At 35.0% G+C, this 16151-nt stretch overlaps 1 protein-coding gene across 1 annotated transcript; it reads left to right on the top strand.

The window, feature by feature from the left end:
- Positions 1 to 5662: 5662 nt before the first annotated feature.
- On the top strand, positions 5663 to 14419 carry LOC133859247 (ubiquitin receptor RAD23c). The gene is made up of 12 exons (XM_062294581.1): positions 5663 to 5883; positions 7836 to 7997; positions 9446 to 9499; positions 9573 to 9688; positions 9808 to 9855; positions 10059 to 10236; positions 12545 to 12685; positions 12763 to 12828; positions 13093 to 13140; positions 13233 to 13339; positions 13429 to 13507; positions 14078 to 14419. Exons 1-12 carry the CDS (start codon positions 5818 to 5820, stop codon positions 14192 to 14194), a joined length of 1182 nt encoding a protein of 393 aa, XP_062150565.1. The 5' UTR covers positions 5663 to 5817; the 3' UTR covers positions 14195 to 14419.
- The last annotated feature ends 1732 nt before the right edge of the window (positions 14420 to 16151 follow it).

The raw sequence follows: 16151 nt of genomic DNA, 5'->3' as shown, positions 1-16151 counted from the left end.
CTTCCGTTCTTCTTTTCTTTACTTCGGTTGTTTTTTGTATTTGCTCGAAAAAATGATAAAGATTTTGGAAAACTGGCGGATAAAACTAATTTTTCGGCAGGTGCACAAATCCGCTGGCTGTTAATCATGATTCATGTGTTGGCTTTGCGAAAAAAAAAGAAAAAAAGAAAAAGCTTAGCCTCTAATTCACCAAAAAATAGTTTATAATTGATTGATGTTGTAGGATGGCAATTGCATTTTATTAAATAGATTTTTTTTCATGTGTTGTGTTGTGTTGAGATACTATCAAAAGAGAAATGTTAGACTTCCCAGATTTGTGACACATATCTCAAAATGATAAATCACATGAGATTATAAGACATTATTTGAAAATCAACTTTTAAAAAAAGAAAAAATTAAGATGTATAGCATTTTCCCTACCAAAAACTTACCCCAAAGGCCCAAACACAAGACATTTTCTTGAAGTAGTGTTATTATAGAACATAGAGCCTTCAATGCTGTATGTTTACGTTGAGAAGCTTAGGTCAATTTACTTCATAGGTAGTCTTGATATATATAGAGAGTAAATCTATGTGAGATACTTATACTTCTTCTGCTGCATTAATATTATATATCCATTGGTTTTGTTCTTTGTTAATTCCATGTAAATGAACATTGAACAGTCTTTTACTATCTAGTTGAGCTCTAGAGTTAATAGCATACACGTGCTATACATCCTACTCTGATCTTTTTCACATTCTTTAACTTTTTAAAATCACCATTAAATCTATGAAATTATGTGTGAGATCCATATAATTAAACCCTACATATATATCTAATGGTGATTTTGAAAAGTAAAAATATAAGAAAATAATTATGGAAGAAGATAAATCATTTCTCTACAGAAAATATGGCAGGTTAGCATACGTTGAAGTTCTGCCAGTCCCACCTTTGCCTGCAATTATGCTCGTGGAAATATCTTTTGATCCTGGTGTATATGTAATATCTCGTACATATATAAAGAATTTAACATATTTTAGCATTGAATCCCTCTTTCGATCTTTCTACTTACAAGAAAAATAGCCAATCTTTTTCTCTTTTTTATAACAATTTCTCATCTGCCATCAATTTTATCCCATGATTATAAATATAACTTTCTAAAAAACTAGCTAATTCAAGAAAATGAAGCTCAACCAAAGACTTTGTTCAAGTTTCGCTCATGCAAACTAGCGGTTTAAACGGCTATTGGGTTAGTCAATCTATTTGTTGGAGAGTGATGAACGGCCAATTAAGGTGGCTATTAAGTGGAATAGGATGGTTATGATACTTGTTCGCCATATCAAATCAATTTGGACCGTCAATATTAAGTCTGTTATATAAATGATCACCTACAGAAAACATGGCAGTTGTTCTTTTTAATGGCTTATTCTACACATTTTGCTTAAGTTTTGAGACAAGAGACTAAAGAGTTGGCTTCGTGAGGAGTGGCCCTGTTGAATACAAAAAGATCGTTCGGTAAAGGTAACAAATATGCCTGTTTAATTTTAAATTTTGCACATATCATTAGTCTCATTACTTCACTTATCATCCATATATCTCATTTAAGATGCTTTTATATATGTAATAACGATAAATGATACGATTAAAATTAGCTTATATACAATTCTAAAAGAGAACATATATATAAGATTTCAATGATATCCAACATTTAAATAACCATTGTGTAACTAAATTCAAGCTTTTGATTTAGTGACTCATAAATAAGCCACATCATTGATCATTAACTTTTTGTTAAACTCTTAGGGATATTCTCGAGGACTCCTTTAATAGTACCACCACATGTCACTCCCTCTATCCCATCACCAAACATATCTTTGTTACTTTCATAGACATCATCATCATTTTCGATGTACACCTGAGCAGATATTAAGAGCGTGCATTCATGGATGGAGTTAAAAACTCTTATGTGCATGAGCTAAGAGACAAAAAAACAAATTATTAGTAGGGGTCAGTAGGCTAAATTTTATTTTTTTTACCGTATAATTTTATTTTTTACCTAATATATATCTTTTTGTTGTTTTTTGGAATTGAGGGGGGGTCATTGCCCCTGCCAGCCCCCCTTAGATTCGTCCCTGCGTGCATTCACTATCTACACATGCGAATGCGATTACGGTTAACAAAAATTATTATCCGCACATGTGGATAGCGGTTTTAAGATATGCGGTTGCGGTTAATATATATATATATATATTGTATTTAATAAATTTATCAAAACGACGTCGTTTTTGTGTTTAATATCAAAATAACGTCATTTTGGATTAGGTATAGGTTATGTTTACATTGGTTTGATTGACTGTGTTTCTTTCTGGTGTAACATTTGTGTAAAAAGAAAAAAGTAATATGAAATTAATATATTTTCAAAAGCTTATGGCTTTAAAAAAATTAAAACATGCCCAAAACGCTAAAAATTATTTAAATTATTTTTAAAATCATTTAAAATATGTCTTAATAGACACAAAGAAGGTTCAAAAGTATTATTACCTAACATACATATATCGGATAACAACTACAATTATCACACAAATGCGATTAGTAAAAATATGAAATTAATATAAATACAAATACCTAAAAAGAATATTTATATTTTATAAATATCGTAAATGATCACACCCGGTTTCCATGAAAAACCATACTTTTCACTGCCATAATTCCAACACTTAGGCGGTGGCAGTCGCAATTTTGAAATAGACAACGTGTTATTAGAACTGACTTATTAAGGCTGTCATGTCTTTGGGAATAATATCGTGTTTTGCGGATGGTTGACAACATAGAGAATGATGATAATAAGTGAGGTCGACAAAGATATATGGGTAGTGGTGGTTAGAGAGAGGGAGGGAGCGGATCATGTTGGAACTTGGAAGAGATGATGCTGACGGAGATAGATAGATAGAGTTGATGAGGTAGTGGAATATTGGTGGTTGTGGAAAGCAAGCAAAAAGAGACAACAAAACAAAAGAGCCTAGAAAACCTCGCTCATTTTTACACGCTTTAAGAGATATATATATATATATATATATAAACCAAAATATAAGAAATATAAACTATAAACAAAATAACGCAAGAAATAAGCAAGAATGACACCAACAAAGTGTTTATTTATTTATTTTTTTAAAAAATGGCCTAAATATATAAAATCATACAAAAGAAAAGGCGATCGAGAAATATAAAGATATAAAAACTAAACATTCTGAACTAATAACAAACTTACAAAGAAAATTTTAATCTTTTCCATTTTCCATATGGGTTTAGAGATAGTAAAGGTAAATTATATACTACCTCCATAAACTCTCACCCTTGTGTCACTAACTTTAATACTTAAAAATAAAAAAATAAAAAATAAAAAAATCAAGTGGGCTTTTGCACAAGAGAAAAGCGCGGTTTGGAGAAAAAGCCTAACGAAAGAGAAATGAACTCAAAATGGGCTAATAAAATTCATCAAATTTGGAAAAGAGAAATAAATTGGGTCTAGCTTTTGGATTTAAGTTCCATCAGGCCCAAAAAGAAAAATATGTTTTTAAGAATAAATCAAATTGACCTTAGAAACTTTAAATGAACTCTTAAAGAAAATGAGTTGTAAATTCTCTAAAATTAAAGAGAATTGTTTATTCCAATTTAAAATTAGAAAGGATTATAGAAATTGGACTTTGGCCCATTTAAAGAAAATATTTTACCAAAGTAAAGGATATTTTGGCCCATTGAAATTTTTTTTTGGACTTTGGGCTAAGGAAAAATTGTGTAGAACTAGGATTGGGCCTAACCAAAAGTTTTGGCCCATTGAGACTTATTGCAAAGAGAGATAATTCAAGTGGATAGGAGAGTGACACATGGGTTGACATGTGTCACCCCATCAAGCCACCTATGCAACCAATTACCATGGTTACATGAAATACTGACCTAGCTTGTGGTGCTTGTATAATCATAGGCCAGGCTTAAGGTTGTGATGGCCTTAAAGTTATAGATGTATAATTTTTTGTCACTCTAAAACATAATTATTGACCACATTTTTCATGTGGTAAGATGCTCTCCTAGCTAATTTTACGGTTTTTTTTTTTTTTTTTTTTTTAATAATAATAAAAAAGAGTAAAAGTAAAAGTTGTCACGTGGACAAAGATGGCCAAAAATTGTGTCTTAAAATGTCAATGTTTCATACCTCAAAGCCATAAGACATTATAAATAAGGGATTAAGATCCCTTCCTTTTTCAAGCGAAATGGAGTAGAGACATTTTATGGCCTAGACTATATTTTATAGATCTAAGAGCACTCCCAATGGATTATCTATTTGTAACTTTAAGCTAGAATAGATAATAAAAGTGTTAAAAAGAGACTCCATCAACTTATGTATTCCAACTCTATAATAGATTTTTCTTAATTCCATAAATAGTGAAACTCTACATGTAGAGTTATACTATTCACTTATCTATTTTTTTTATTCTTTATCTCCACTTTTTTAGCTTTGCTTTTTTCCTTTTTCCTTCCACCACTCAAAGTTTTTTTTTTTTTTTTTTTTTCTTCCTTTATAGTGGAGATTTAAGAGAAAGTGTGCAAAGTAGTGGAGTTATAAAGCGGGACCCACGTGAAAAAAATACTATAATGAAATAAATAAATTAAAAATAATAAAAAAATAATATAGAGTTAAGAATAGATAATCGGATGTATAGTATATTTAAATTCATTAGCTAAACTAGATAAAATAGATTTTGATTAGCTATTCTAGATTGAAAAATACACAAACCATTGGGAATGCTCTAATAGTGTATATGTTATGTTATTTAAAAGTTTAAATAACATTACATCATCTATGCCGTTAGATGTAACAAAACAGAATCTTGACTGAAAATTGATCCTTCAATCACTTGAAATTGAGAGAATCCTATTCCTACAAGTAAGAGGGGGTGTCGGCTAACATGAATAGAGAGAGAGAGAGAGAGACGAGAAAGAAAATGAAAAGATGAGATAAAAAGAAATAAGAAGGAAATAAAGAAAGGAAAAAGAGAGTTTCAGCCTATCCAAGAAGCGGAAGATATAGCTCTGATCCAATTAAAATCACATGATTTAGTTTTGATTTTACTAAATTGTCAGTTTGAAATTGTTGAATTGTTTGTTCATTTATGCTCTGGTCTTCGAAATCGAGGATCAGTTATTAGGTTTTTGGTTTCATGAATCAATGTTCTTAATAAATTTAAGAAAATAAACAAATTTATTAATAAAATAAAAATGTCATATAAATGAAATTGGCTTTTAGAGCACATATCCTAATAAAAATGGGCTTGATATTTGCATGGAAAGTGAGCTTGTTCATTTATGCTCTAGTCTTCGAAATGAAGGATCAGCTTGTTCAAATGTGTACGGATAATCCCAAAAATTATTCTCACGTAATCGTAGTTACTTATACTTGTTGGACACAGAGCTCTAGCTCGTTCCCCGTTCTAAAATAAGTTGTTCACGTAACAGAACCCCATCCGCCAAAAAAACTAATCCTCGCCCAATCACAACGTGAAACCTGTCAGAAATCGACCTTTTATTCTGCGTGTCGATAAGCAATTGGATGAAAAAAAATAGAACCAAAGTTATTACCCGTAGGTGATTGTTGCCATTGCCTAGATATATAAACGGAACACAGTCTACTTTCCCGTTCTTTGAAGTGACTTTCTGCTTTGGCTTTCTCTTTCTTTCACGTTCTCTTCCACCGTCCCTGTGCGTGTGAAAGGTATCGCCGGCGGTGACGTCGGAGACTCAGCGGAGGACCGGAGACTGTACGGAAGGGCGTCCTTGAGGAAGATGAAGATCTTCGTGAAGACTCTCAAGGGTACTCACTTCGAGATCGAAGTGAAACCCGAAGAAACAGTACCGATACATCTCTTAATCTCTTAATTATTGGATTTTATTTATAGTTTTATCATCAGTATACTGACAATAGATTACTGTTGTGTAATTAGGGCTTTATGTTGTTTTGCCGTTGGAATTAATTATGACTTAGGGTTTCTTTTCCTCGTGAATTATCTATGCAGATGAAGCTTAGGTTCTTATATTTTTTCTAGTAGTTGATTTTGTGTGATCTAGAATTTGATTAGGACTTTTGCGAATTGTGCTTGAATTCCGCAACTTGTACTCTTGGCGTGAATTGCAGATAATTGTTTTAGTTTAATTTAGTTCAACTTCGGACATTTTGTATTTAAAGAGTTTCAAGTAGGGAAATTTGTGTATTATCATGTTAGGGCGTGTTAGTAGTGCTTCTCTGATTATCGGCGTCCATATTAAACTGGATTTATTACGGAAGGGGAAACATTCAAATTTACCTACTTCAAATCTCTACTCAACAAAAATATTGTATAACGTGCCAAATGTATAATTAAGTGTTTTTCAGGTGCTAGCTCTTAGCTATTTTGTACCTGAAACGACTATGAGTGTTGGCTTTGTTAGGATTTGACATCTCTCTTTGGATGCTCTGTGCATATACATTATTGAAGTTTATTTAAGGATGGAATGTGATGTAGTGCTCTAGTTATGCAGAGTGAATGCACATTTTTGTTAACATTGTGAACTACCACTATCCAGGACAGTGTCTATGTTCTTTGATATTCGTTCTGGATCCTATTGTTTTTTACCGCATTTAATAACCTACTAGTAAGTTTTATACGAAGATATCTCTATCGTGCAGGTTTTAATTATTGTATTATTAGTTTGTGTAGTATCATGTGGCAGTCCTTGGGCATTGCTTATTTGATGTTTGACCTACCTTAAAGGAAGGGGCATTGCTGCTTTGATGTTTAGAGCTACAACAATGTTTGTTTGTCTTGATCATTGACTCTGTCAAAATACCCAAGCAGCAAGGGGATACCCAAAAGACCTGTACTTTTTCTTGTGAGCATAGGTTAGATGCAGCCTGGACATACAGAAGAGCCTGTTGAAAATATAGAAGGAAAACAATTGACAAGCGTTTAAACAGTGACGTAGATAGAAATACAATCATGAAATAGATGAAAGTGGTTTTTGCTGGGTTTTTTGGGTTTTCTGTTGTGGTTGGGTCTTTGTGGATTTTTTTTCTTGTTTCTTTGCCCTTTCTGTTCTTGTGTCCTTTTGTATACTTCCTGTATGTTTAGGGGCGCCTCCGCTTTTTATAAAATTTATTTGATTACCAATAAAAAAAAATAAAAAATGACAGCTGTCTCTCCCTCTCTCTAGCTGGATAGAGTTGCTCGATATTAAAATATAAAATTAAATGAGTAAATTAAACATTTTCTATTAGCTTAAGTTTTTAAAACAAATGGTGATTTAACATGATATCAGAGCCAAAAGTATTGATTTCGAACATTGATTTTTTCTTTCACCTCACATTTCAATTAAATATTACACGTATTGGGCCTCACTAATTAAGAGAGAGTTTGAGCCTACACGTGAGTGAGAGCATTAGAATATAACTTAAAATGATTAAATTAACCATTTCTTATCGGCTTAAGCTTTTGGGATGAGTAGTGATTTAACACTTGGATCATATCTTTGCCGCATTTTATTGGCCAAATTTTACATAAGCATGTCTTTTTCACAGTTTAAAGCATTATTAATCCCGTTGTAAAGTTATCAAATGATAGTTTCTTTTTGTGCACATAAAATTACACTGTTCAATTTATTATGAATCTCACTAACTTTTACAAAGTGGTCAATTGTTAGTTTCTTCTTGTGGAATTCGTTTCCTCTGCTAGTTTCTTTCTTTCTTTCTTTGTTTATTTATTTTATTTTTCTTCCTCGTCATGAGTTTCAGTTATTGCTCCAATTTTTTTTTTTCACGACATTTTCAGGTTGCTGGTGTCAAGAAAAGTATAGAGACACTGCAGGGTTCTGATGTTTACCCTGCCTCACAACAGATGCTTATTCATCAGGGGAAAGTTCTGCAGGACGCCACAACTCTGGAAGAAAATAAAGTTGCTGAGAATAGTTTTGTTGTCGTCATGTTGACCAAGGTGAATTTGGTTATCTCCTATGGAGTTTATTTTTCGTATTTTAGAAATGAGAGGAAGGAAAGGAATGTGGAGAGCTATAATTTAACTTATTGAGAAAGCATTTATCTTATATTTTGTAATAATTTGTTATTAAGGGGGACAAAAGTAAGTATATGACTTTAAAGTTGGAAACAGAGCAAATTCTTCTGGCTTCCATTAAAAGTTTGTAAACTAAAAACCTTTATTCCCTACTATCTCACCTCTCTTCATTTTTTTTTTTTTTGGGGGGGGGGGGGGGGGGGGGGGTAAGAAATCACATTAAAAGATGGAGGTAAAAGGAATAGAAAATGGTAGTAAGACAATCGTTTTCATTTAGGATCCACTCGATGTAGGTGAAATGATTTTCATGAAAGTATCTTCCTCAAATCTTCTCTCGGATTTGCATGTCAATTCGTCTACTAGTAAGCCTATCTATGAATTTGTTATATGCGTTTCGAAGGAACCAACCAATATGATCCTATGCTACTTTATTGAACTTTTCAACTCAACAGAACCTTGTACGATAGAATCAAACTTTGGAATTTGGTTAGGGGGTAACTCTTAGGCTCCAATTTTTCTATGAAAAATATGAAAAAGAAAAAGATTACTTGTGGTTGGATTTAGTTTTTGCTAGATCCATGTGCTTTTGTTATTAGGTGTACAGATTTTTCACTTTTATTCTTATGTTGGTGCCTACCTCATTACAGCCTTCTTTTTCATTTGGGATGGGACTGTTCTGCAACAGACATGAGCTCTGAACCCAACACTTGCTTTAGTCTCTGTTTGTAGTGACATAAGTCCCACCCTACGAATCATGATATAACAATTCTCGCAACAAGGTGTACTGGACATGAATTAGGAGTTAATAAAACCTTGGAATCCTTTCACAAAATAATTAACTATTGTATTTAAAGTACGTATAGTTTATGTCCATAAATAGATAGTCATTATCCGGTGCTGATCTCTCTTAGGTGGGATTTTGGGCGGGCTTAGATGTGGTCTTATGCATCAACATCTCTTTGCATGGAGTGGTTAATCTCAGGTTTCCCACTCCCGAACTTGTGCTTGAAAACCATTTGTACCCCTTGATTCACAAATTTTTAGTCTCTAAAACTGGAAACATCACTTTTGTGGAGAAATTTCTTATTTATTCACTTGTCCTCTTGTTTTTCTTTTTACTTTGATGATGGTGGTTTTCTATATTGCAAGAGATGATGTACAAAAAGTTCTGCAGGTCTCTTATAGGCTCTTAAAGTTTAGTTTTTAAAGTTGCTTCCTTTTAGAGACATTAAGCATGTTAGTTTTTTTTTTAATTAGTAATCGAGATATCATTAAAAGCATAAGGCGGCCCCTGGTACACATTAAGCATGGTAGTTGAATTTGTGTTTGCACTAATGTATCTAATGTATGCAATATTGAAATAATTGTAGAATAAGGTCTCATCAAGCGGAGCCTCAAGTACAACAGCTGCTCCCACAAGCCAGGTAAGTATGGATGATTTCTGCTTAGTGGTTGTGGTTATGATTGCCATTTGAAGTTTATCTAATACATGTGTAGGCCAAACCTGCAAGTTCTTCGCCTCCTACCTCGACACAACCAACACCAACATCTCAACCTCCTCCCCCAACTGCACCAACTCCAACATCTCAACCTCCTCCCTCAACTGTAGCTCTGTGAGTTCATATCCACCCTCTTCTCAGAGGCTTGATATCAGTTTGAAGTTCTTGTACTGTATGTACACTTCTGACTGCTTAACTAACTTTTCTGCTTCTCATATTTTTGTATTGTGCAGGCCCCAGTCTTCCCCTGAGCCCACTACTGTTGCAGTCCCTCTTGCTTCGTGAGTACTGATGATCACATTTTTGAATATAAGTCCCATGCTTGAAAGTTAAGACCATGTGTTTTAACCTTCTGTTCTTTCTAGATTGTATGTCTAGAAAATGTTACTTGTATGATTTTTATGTAATTAAAGTGAGGTTGAATTATGTGATATTTCTCTGACTATATTCTTTTAGTTATTTTTCTTATTTTGGGTTTATGCAGTTCAGAATCAGATGTCTATGGCCAAGCAGCATCAAATCTTGTTGCAGGAACTAATTTAGAGGCTACTGTTCAGCAGATTCTAGACATGGGTGGGGGGAGCTGGGACCGGGACACCGTTATACGTGCTTTACGTGCTGCCTTTAATAACCCTGAAAGAGCTGTTGAATATCTGTATTCTGTAAGGCTTTTTCCAGTCTTTGGCTTCATTATTCATATTAGTCCACCATTTGAGTGGACTTAGCTCGTCAACTGGAAATGATTTTTTTCCCTCAAGCTATACATGTTTTTCAACCCATTTAACTATAGGCTTATGGCAGTTTCAGTATACAAATTTTAGGATTGGTCAATTTACAATGCATAGTTTTAACGGTGTAACTTGCATGTAATGGAAGTGAAATAGACGTTGACTTGGAATGTCCTGTGTCATGACCCTCCCTCATATATAAAGTTAGGTGAATGATATTTTCTCATAAGATTTTCTCCTTTTAGTTATCTAGGTGTTTTCTTTTGTATACTTCTTGTATACCTGTGAGCGCCTTACGCTTTTAATGACATTTCAGTTACTTATAAAAATAATAAGACTATCAAGCTCGTAAGATTAAGCCTTAGATAAGCATGATTAACTTACAATTCACCAAATGATAAACCTCAAAATATAATAGAACTCCAAACAAATAAACTTACCTTATAAATATCTTACAATTTTTAAAATATCCTTAAATGAAAACCTGTGAAATATCATAGCCCAACATTTAAAAACAAACGAAGTCTTACGAGCAACTCCAATGTTGAGGTTTTCTTAGAAGCGGAAGGATGCGCAGCTTAACAAGAGTTTGATTGCTAAGTCTTTGGCGGCGATCACCGCCTCTCCTTCTCTGTTGGGTCCTCATTCTTCGCCTCCTATGGAGACCATGGCATTTAGGGAGCCTCCGGTCAGCTTTGTTAGGCATGGGTTCCTTCTTCCATGCAGTCCTCCTTCTTCACCAATTGAGGTGGGAGAATCTTCAAGGGGAGGTGATTCTGAAGAGGCAATTGGTTCTCTTGAGGCAGTGTTCGATGCTACTTTGTGCCTTCAAGCTGTGGGTATTTCCTTTGAGGGGAACAAGAAGGTTTTTTTGGATTTATGGCTCAAATGGTTGAGGGGCAACATCTTGAGGTCCCATTTTCCCCTCCTAAGATTAAAGGGAATAGAGAACTACATAACCTTGAGTGCAATATCAATTATGATGCTAGGAGTCTTGGTTCTACTCGGGACAAAAGCAATAGGGCTTTGCTGTGATGTAATATTGTCGAGGGTTTTTGGGCTGGTTTTTGCTGGGGTGTTTTGGGATTTCTGTTGTGGTTAGGTCTTTGCGGGTTTTTTCTTGTTTCTATGCCTTTTCTGTTTTTGTGTCTTTTTGTATACTTCTTGTATGCTCAGGGGCATCTACACTTTTTATAAAATTTCTTTGATTATATATATATATATATATATATATATATATATATATATAATTATAAACATAAGCGGTTCAAACTCCCGTGTACTTGGGTTACTACAGAATATGCAGATTACTACATCCTCCAATGTAGGTTGAGATTGCTTAATAATATTGAATACTGATAGAATCTTTGAGGCCACCTTTTTGTGGGGTAGTTTGTCCCAAACAGTGGTGCATAGATGTTATACGAGTAGAAGAGGAAAAAATTTTAGGAGATGATTTTGCAAATGGTAATTTAAACAGTCGAATTTTAATTGAGATACATATGAGCTTTGGTCAAGGTAGTGAACGGATGGCAAAGGAACTTAAGGATTTCTTCTTTAAGACTATCACTGGACGGCCGCTGTGGACTTAAACATTTCTAGCTTTCATGTTTTTCTTGATGTTTTTTCTTCTACAGCGAGGGGTTTCTCTTGTATACTTCCCGTATACTTGGGTTACTACAGAATATGCAGATTATTACATCCTCCAGTGTAGGTTGAGATTGCTTAATGATATTGAATACTGATAGAATCTTCGAGGCTACCTTTTTGTGGGGTAGTTTGTCCCAAACAGTGGTGCATAAATGTTATTCGAGTAGAAGAGGAAAAAATTTTAGGAGAGGATTTTGCAAATGGTAAATTTAAACAGCCGAATTTACATATGAGATTTGGACAAGTGGATGGAAACTGGGGAACTTAAGCTTTGGCTGTTCAAAGCCAAACAATCCTGCCAACTGGGGAACTCTCTGGATTTCAGTTTGTATTTTGTACCTGTTCGTATCCAACCAGACCAGCGCATTGTCTTCTGTGGAGTTTTGCTGATCCTAAATAATAACTATGTTGCTCATGTGAAAAATATGGTCTTTACAATCAGTTAAGCATGATCATATGGAAACTATTTTCATGTTGAGATAAACATGATGTTCATTTTGCTATTCTCTTTCTATGTTGCTGTAAGTTGGATTTAAGCACGTCTATCTGTGGGTCATATCATTAGATTGAGATGAAAATTAAATTATTTCAGGGCATTCCTGAGCAAGCAGATGTTCCGCCAGTTGCTCGAGCTCCTTCTAGTGGGCAGGCAGTAAACCCTCCAGCCCAGGCTCCACTGCCAGCAGCGCCTGCTAGTGGGCCCAATTCAAACCCCCTAAATCTGTTTCCACAGGTAGATAACTTTTGATCAATAGCTTATGAACTTTATTATAATTGTGTAGTAATGGATTTCAAATCTTCCTGAATCAGGGCCTTCCTACTATGGGTTCAAATGCCGGTGCAGGCACCTTGGATTTCTTGCGTGACAGTCAACAGGTATTTTATCTGAGACTTTCGTATTTTTTAATCTTGGGTTGGGGCAACACAGCAATGAGTAGTTCGCCCCAGGACTCCACCCCCTCGAGAGCCGAGATGGAGCTGGAAGCCAACCTGTACTTTTCTGGGACTTGCTTTGCCCCAACATCTAAATGAAAGGCAGGCGTTGAAAAGGAACAGCCCAGCCTCTTCAAGAAAGCTCTTTTTGGCTTATTGTTTACTAACTTACTTGAGGTTTCTAAAGCGTTTTATTCTATATTTCAGTTCCAAGTTTTGCGAGCTATGGTGCAAGCAAACCCCCAAATATTGCAGGTACTCTAAATCCTGTCTGCTTCTTTTTGTTGTCAATTTGGTCATTCCAATAACTTGTGGGTTAACATTGCTGACATCCTTTTCCACTGCAGCCTATGCTTCAGGAGCTAGGAAAGCAAAATCCACACCTAATGCGCCTGATTCAAGAGCATCAGGCTGACTTCTTACGCCTGATAAATGAACCTGTTGAAGGGGAAGGGTGAGATGAATATGATGCATTATCACTTGCTGTCTGTATATATATTGTTGAATGCACGGATGCTTATGTGCATATTAATGTATATTCAGGAACCTACTGGGTCAGGGGGCTTCAGCAATGCCGCAGTCTGTGACTGTCACCCCTGAGGAGCGTCAGGCCATTGAACGTGTAAGTTTGTCAGCTCGTGTTACTTATTTAGCTTTTCAATTTAATTGTCAATTGTCTTTGTACTTGAAGAGTGGAATCAGTAAGGGAAGGATAGGCCTCATGCCTTGAAACTCTTGTCAAATTTTAGCTTATGTATTCCTTCTCTAATAAATGTGTTATATAATCATGATAAAACCTGTTTACTATATCATTCTTTATCAACATTATGAAATTATCCTATACGCACTTGAAGGGTTTCCCACACACTATAGTTTGAACTTTTTTGTTTTGTTGAATATGAACTTTTTCTACACCAAAATTTCTGGATGAACTGATATGGTTGATTTCCTTGGTACCTTTAGCCTTGAAATCTTCAAGAAAACTTGACTAGATTATATGTGAGCAATGTGGGACAAAATGTGACAAATGTGTTGTCTCCAATGTTTTTCCCGTGAATGATTTTCATTAGTTCATCTTTTTGTTTTTGTAGTAAGACTGTTTAGTTTAAATAAGCCAAGTTGTGTGAGGAATTCATGTGAAGCTTGGACTATTCATGTAGGTCTTTCCTAACATTGCAATATTTTTTGGCAGCTTGAAGCAATGGGCTTTGATCGAGCCCTAGTATTGGAGGTCTTCTTTGCATGCAACAAGAACGAGGAGCTGGCAGCCAACTATCTTTTAGATCACATGCATGAGTTTGAGGACTGATCAAAAGTGGTCGTTATTTTATATTTCTCCTAATCTTTTTATGTCAGACTTCTCTGCCTTGTTGGTTGGACATTGTTTTATCTTTCGATGTCTATTCCACTTATTTGTCCTGTGGAGTCTTTGGAGCAGAGACGCTGTCAAGATGTTCATGTCCCTCTTTTCATCCTTTGAATTCCATAGCATTGCCAAATATCTTATTAATATATTCATTTCCATATTACATAATTTTGTGTTGGAATATGGGAATAATTGTTTCTTTTTTCGTGGCCAGATTTGTCTATCTTTTAGGTAGCGACAAGACATCTAGACCTCCATGCACAGATGATCAGCATTGTAACAGCAAGAAATTTAACTGAGGAAGTTCTTAACGTAGTTGGAACGGCAGTCGTTCTAAATTTCTCTAATAGGTTGAGAGAAATCTCAATCGAAGCTACGAAAGCTTGTGATTGGCTCTTTTGGTAATCTATATATGTTAATATTTTCTGTAAGAAAAGAAGAAAAAAATAAACATAAACAAAAAGTTGAGCTTTTAGATAGAGTAACGCTCTATATGTAGGACGATCTTCTCATGTGGAAACCCTTTCTAAATCCATGGGAGCTCTGTTGTGTTGATGTCACACAAATCCTGGGACTCTATCTATACTTCTAAATATGTCGGAGGTCTACACATGAAGAAAATGTATGATATCAACAGAGCTCCCATAACAAAGCTTGGCCCCGAATATTCAACAGAATTCCAATAATTTGTGGATTCAGGCTTGGAAGAGGTAAATACCTTGCTAAGAACTCTTTTCATAAAGCTCGGACTGTGATTTTGGCCTTCTGGATTTGGAATGGTTTCCTGAAAATTAGATGCTTAAAAATCAACAATGGTAGGAGTATTAGAATATGAGATGATCCTTGGATCCATAAATTAGGAAATCTTAATCCATCCCCAAACGAAGGATTTGACTCACAACTCTACAACCTAAAGGTGTCAGATTTACTTCTCCCTAACCTCAATTCATTGGATGAAAAGGAGGATTAATCATCTCTTTGACCGAAGCTCGGTGGAAAAAAAATAAAAATTCAATACTCATGTCTCTCAAAGCAATTGAGGATATGATCATTTGGATTCCGGACATAGAGGGAGTTTTATAGTTAAATCAGCCTACAATCTCATTCTCCAGGAGAACCCATCCCCGAATAATTCTTTGGACTCTAAAGCTCGGGAGAAGCTGTGGAAGGCGAGGATTTATGATAGACTTAAGCTTCTATCATTTGATCTAGCTGGTGGAACAAGCTAATAGACTTTATAGAGAACATCTAATGGCTTGGAGCTCAATCCATATTAAGAGGTTAAAGAATGAAAAATGGTTGCCCCTTACAGAAAATTGTCTTAAAATCAACTTTGATGTGGCGATTCAATGTGGTGATTCGTGAGTATTCCTCCTTCGGAGCAGCTACCTATCAGGACTAGCTTCTTTGGAAACTATCTTTTTGCTAGGACAAAAAAGCTCTCCCAGGAGATCCTTTAGGGGGCAAGGTTAGGATTGATTTACTTATGATCAGACAGGCAATGTCGAAATGCCTCAACAATATTATATTTAAGAGTGATTCTCAAATTGTAGTATCATCGTAATGCCAATTGACCTATGTAAAACCTCACTAAATGGGCCGCCTCTACTGATCTAAGTAAAAGCATTCTTATTTTTGCTATGCCTCTTGTTATTGTGGTCCCAATTAGTGACATCAACCCTTCTTAGGTTGTATATTCCCCGATTCTTCTGTTTTTCTTTGTTTCTTGAGTTAAGTACTTTTTGCCCCCATGAACTATCACGCATTTATAAGTTACCCCATGAATTAACACACTTAGCCGCATTGAATTAGTTTCAAATTTTTTCAGGTTTATCCAAACTGATTCTATCATAGAGGCCAACGACAGACAATAACTCGCCATAACACGACTTACATTAGT

This window comes from Alnus glutinosa, chromosome 2 (genome assembly GCF_958979055.1).
Source record: "Alnus glutinosa chromosome 2, dhAlnGlut1.1, whole genome shotgun sequence".
NCBI lineage: Eukaryota > Viridiplantae > Streptophyta > Magnoliopsida > Fagales > Betulaceae > Alnus > Alnus glutinosa.
This window is presented reverse-complemented; position numbering and strand designations above follow the sequence as displayed.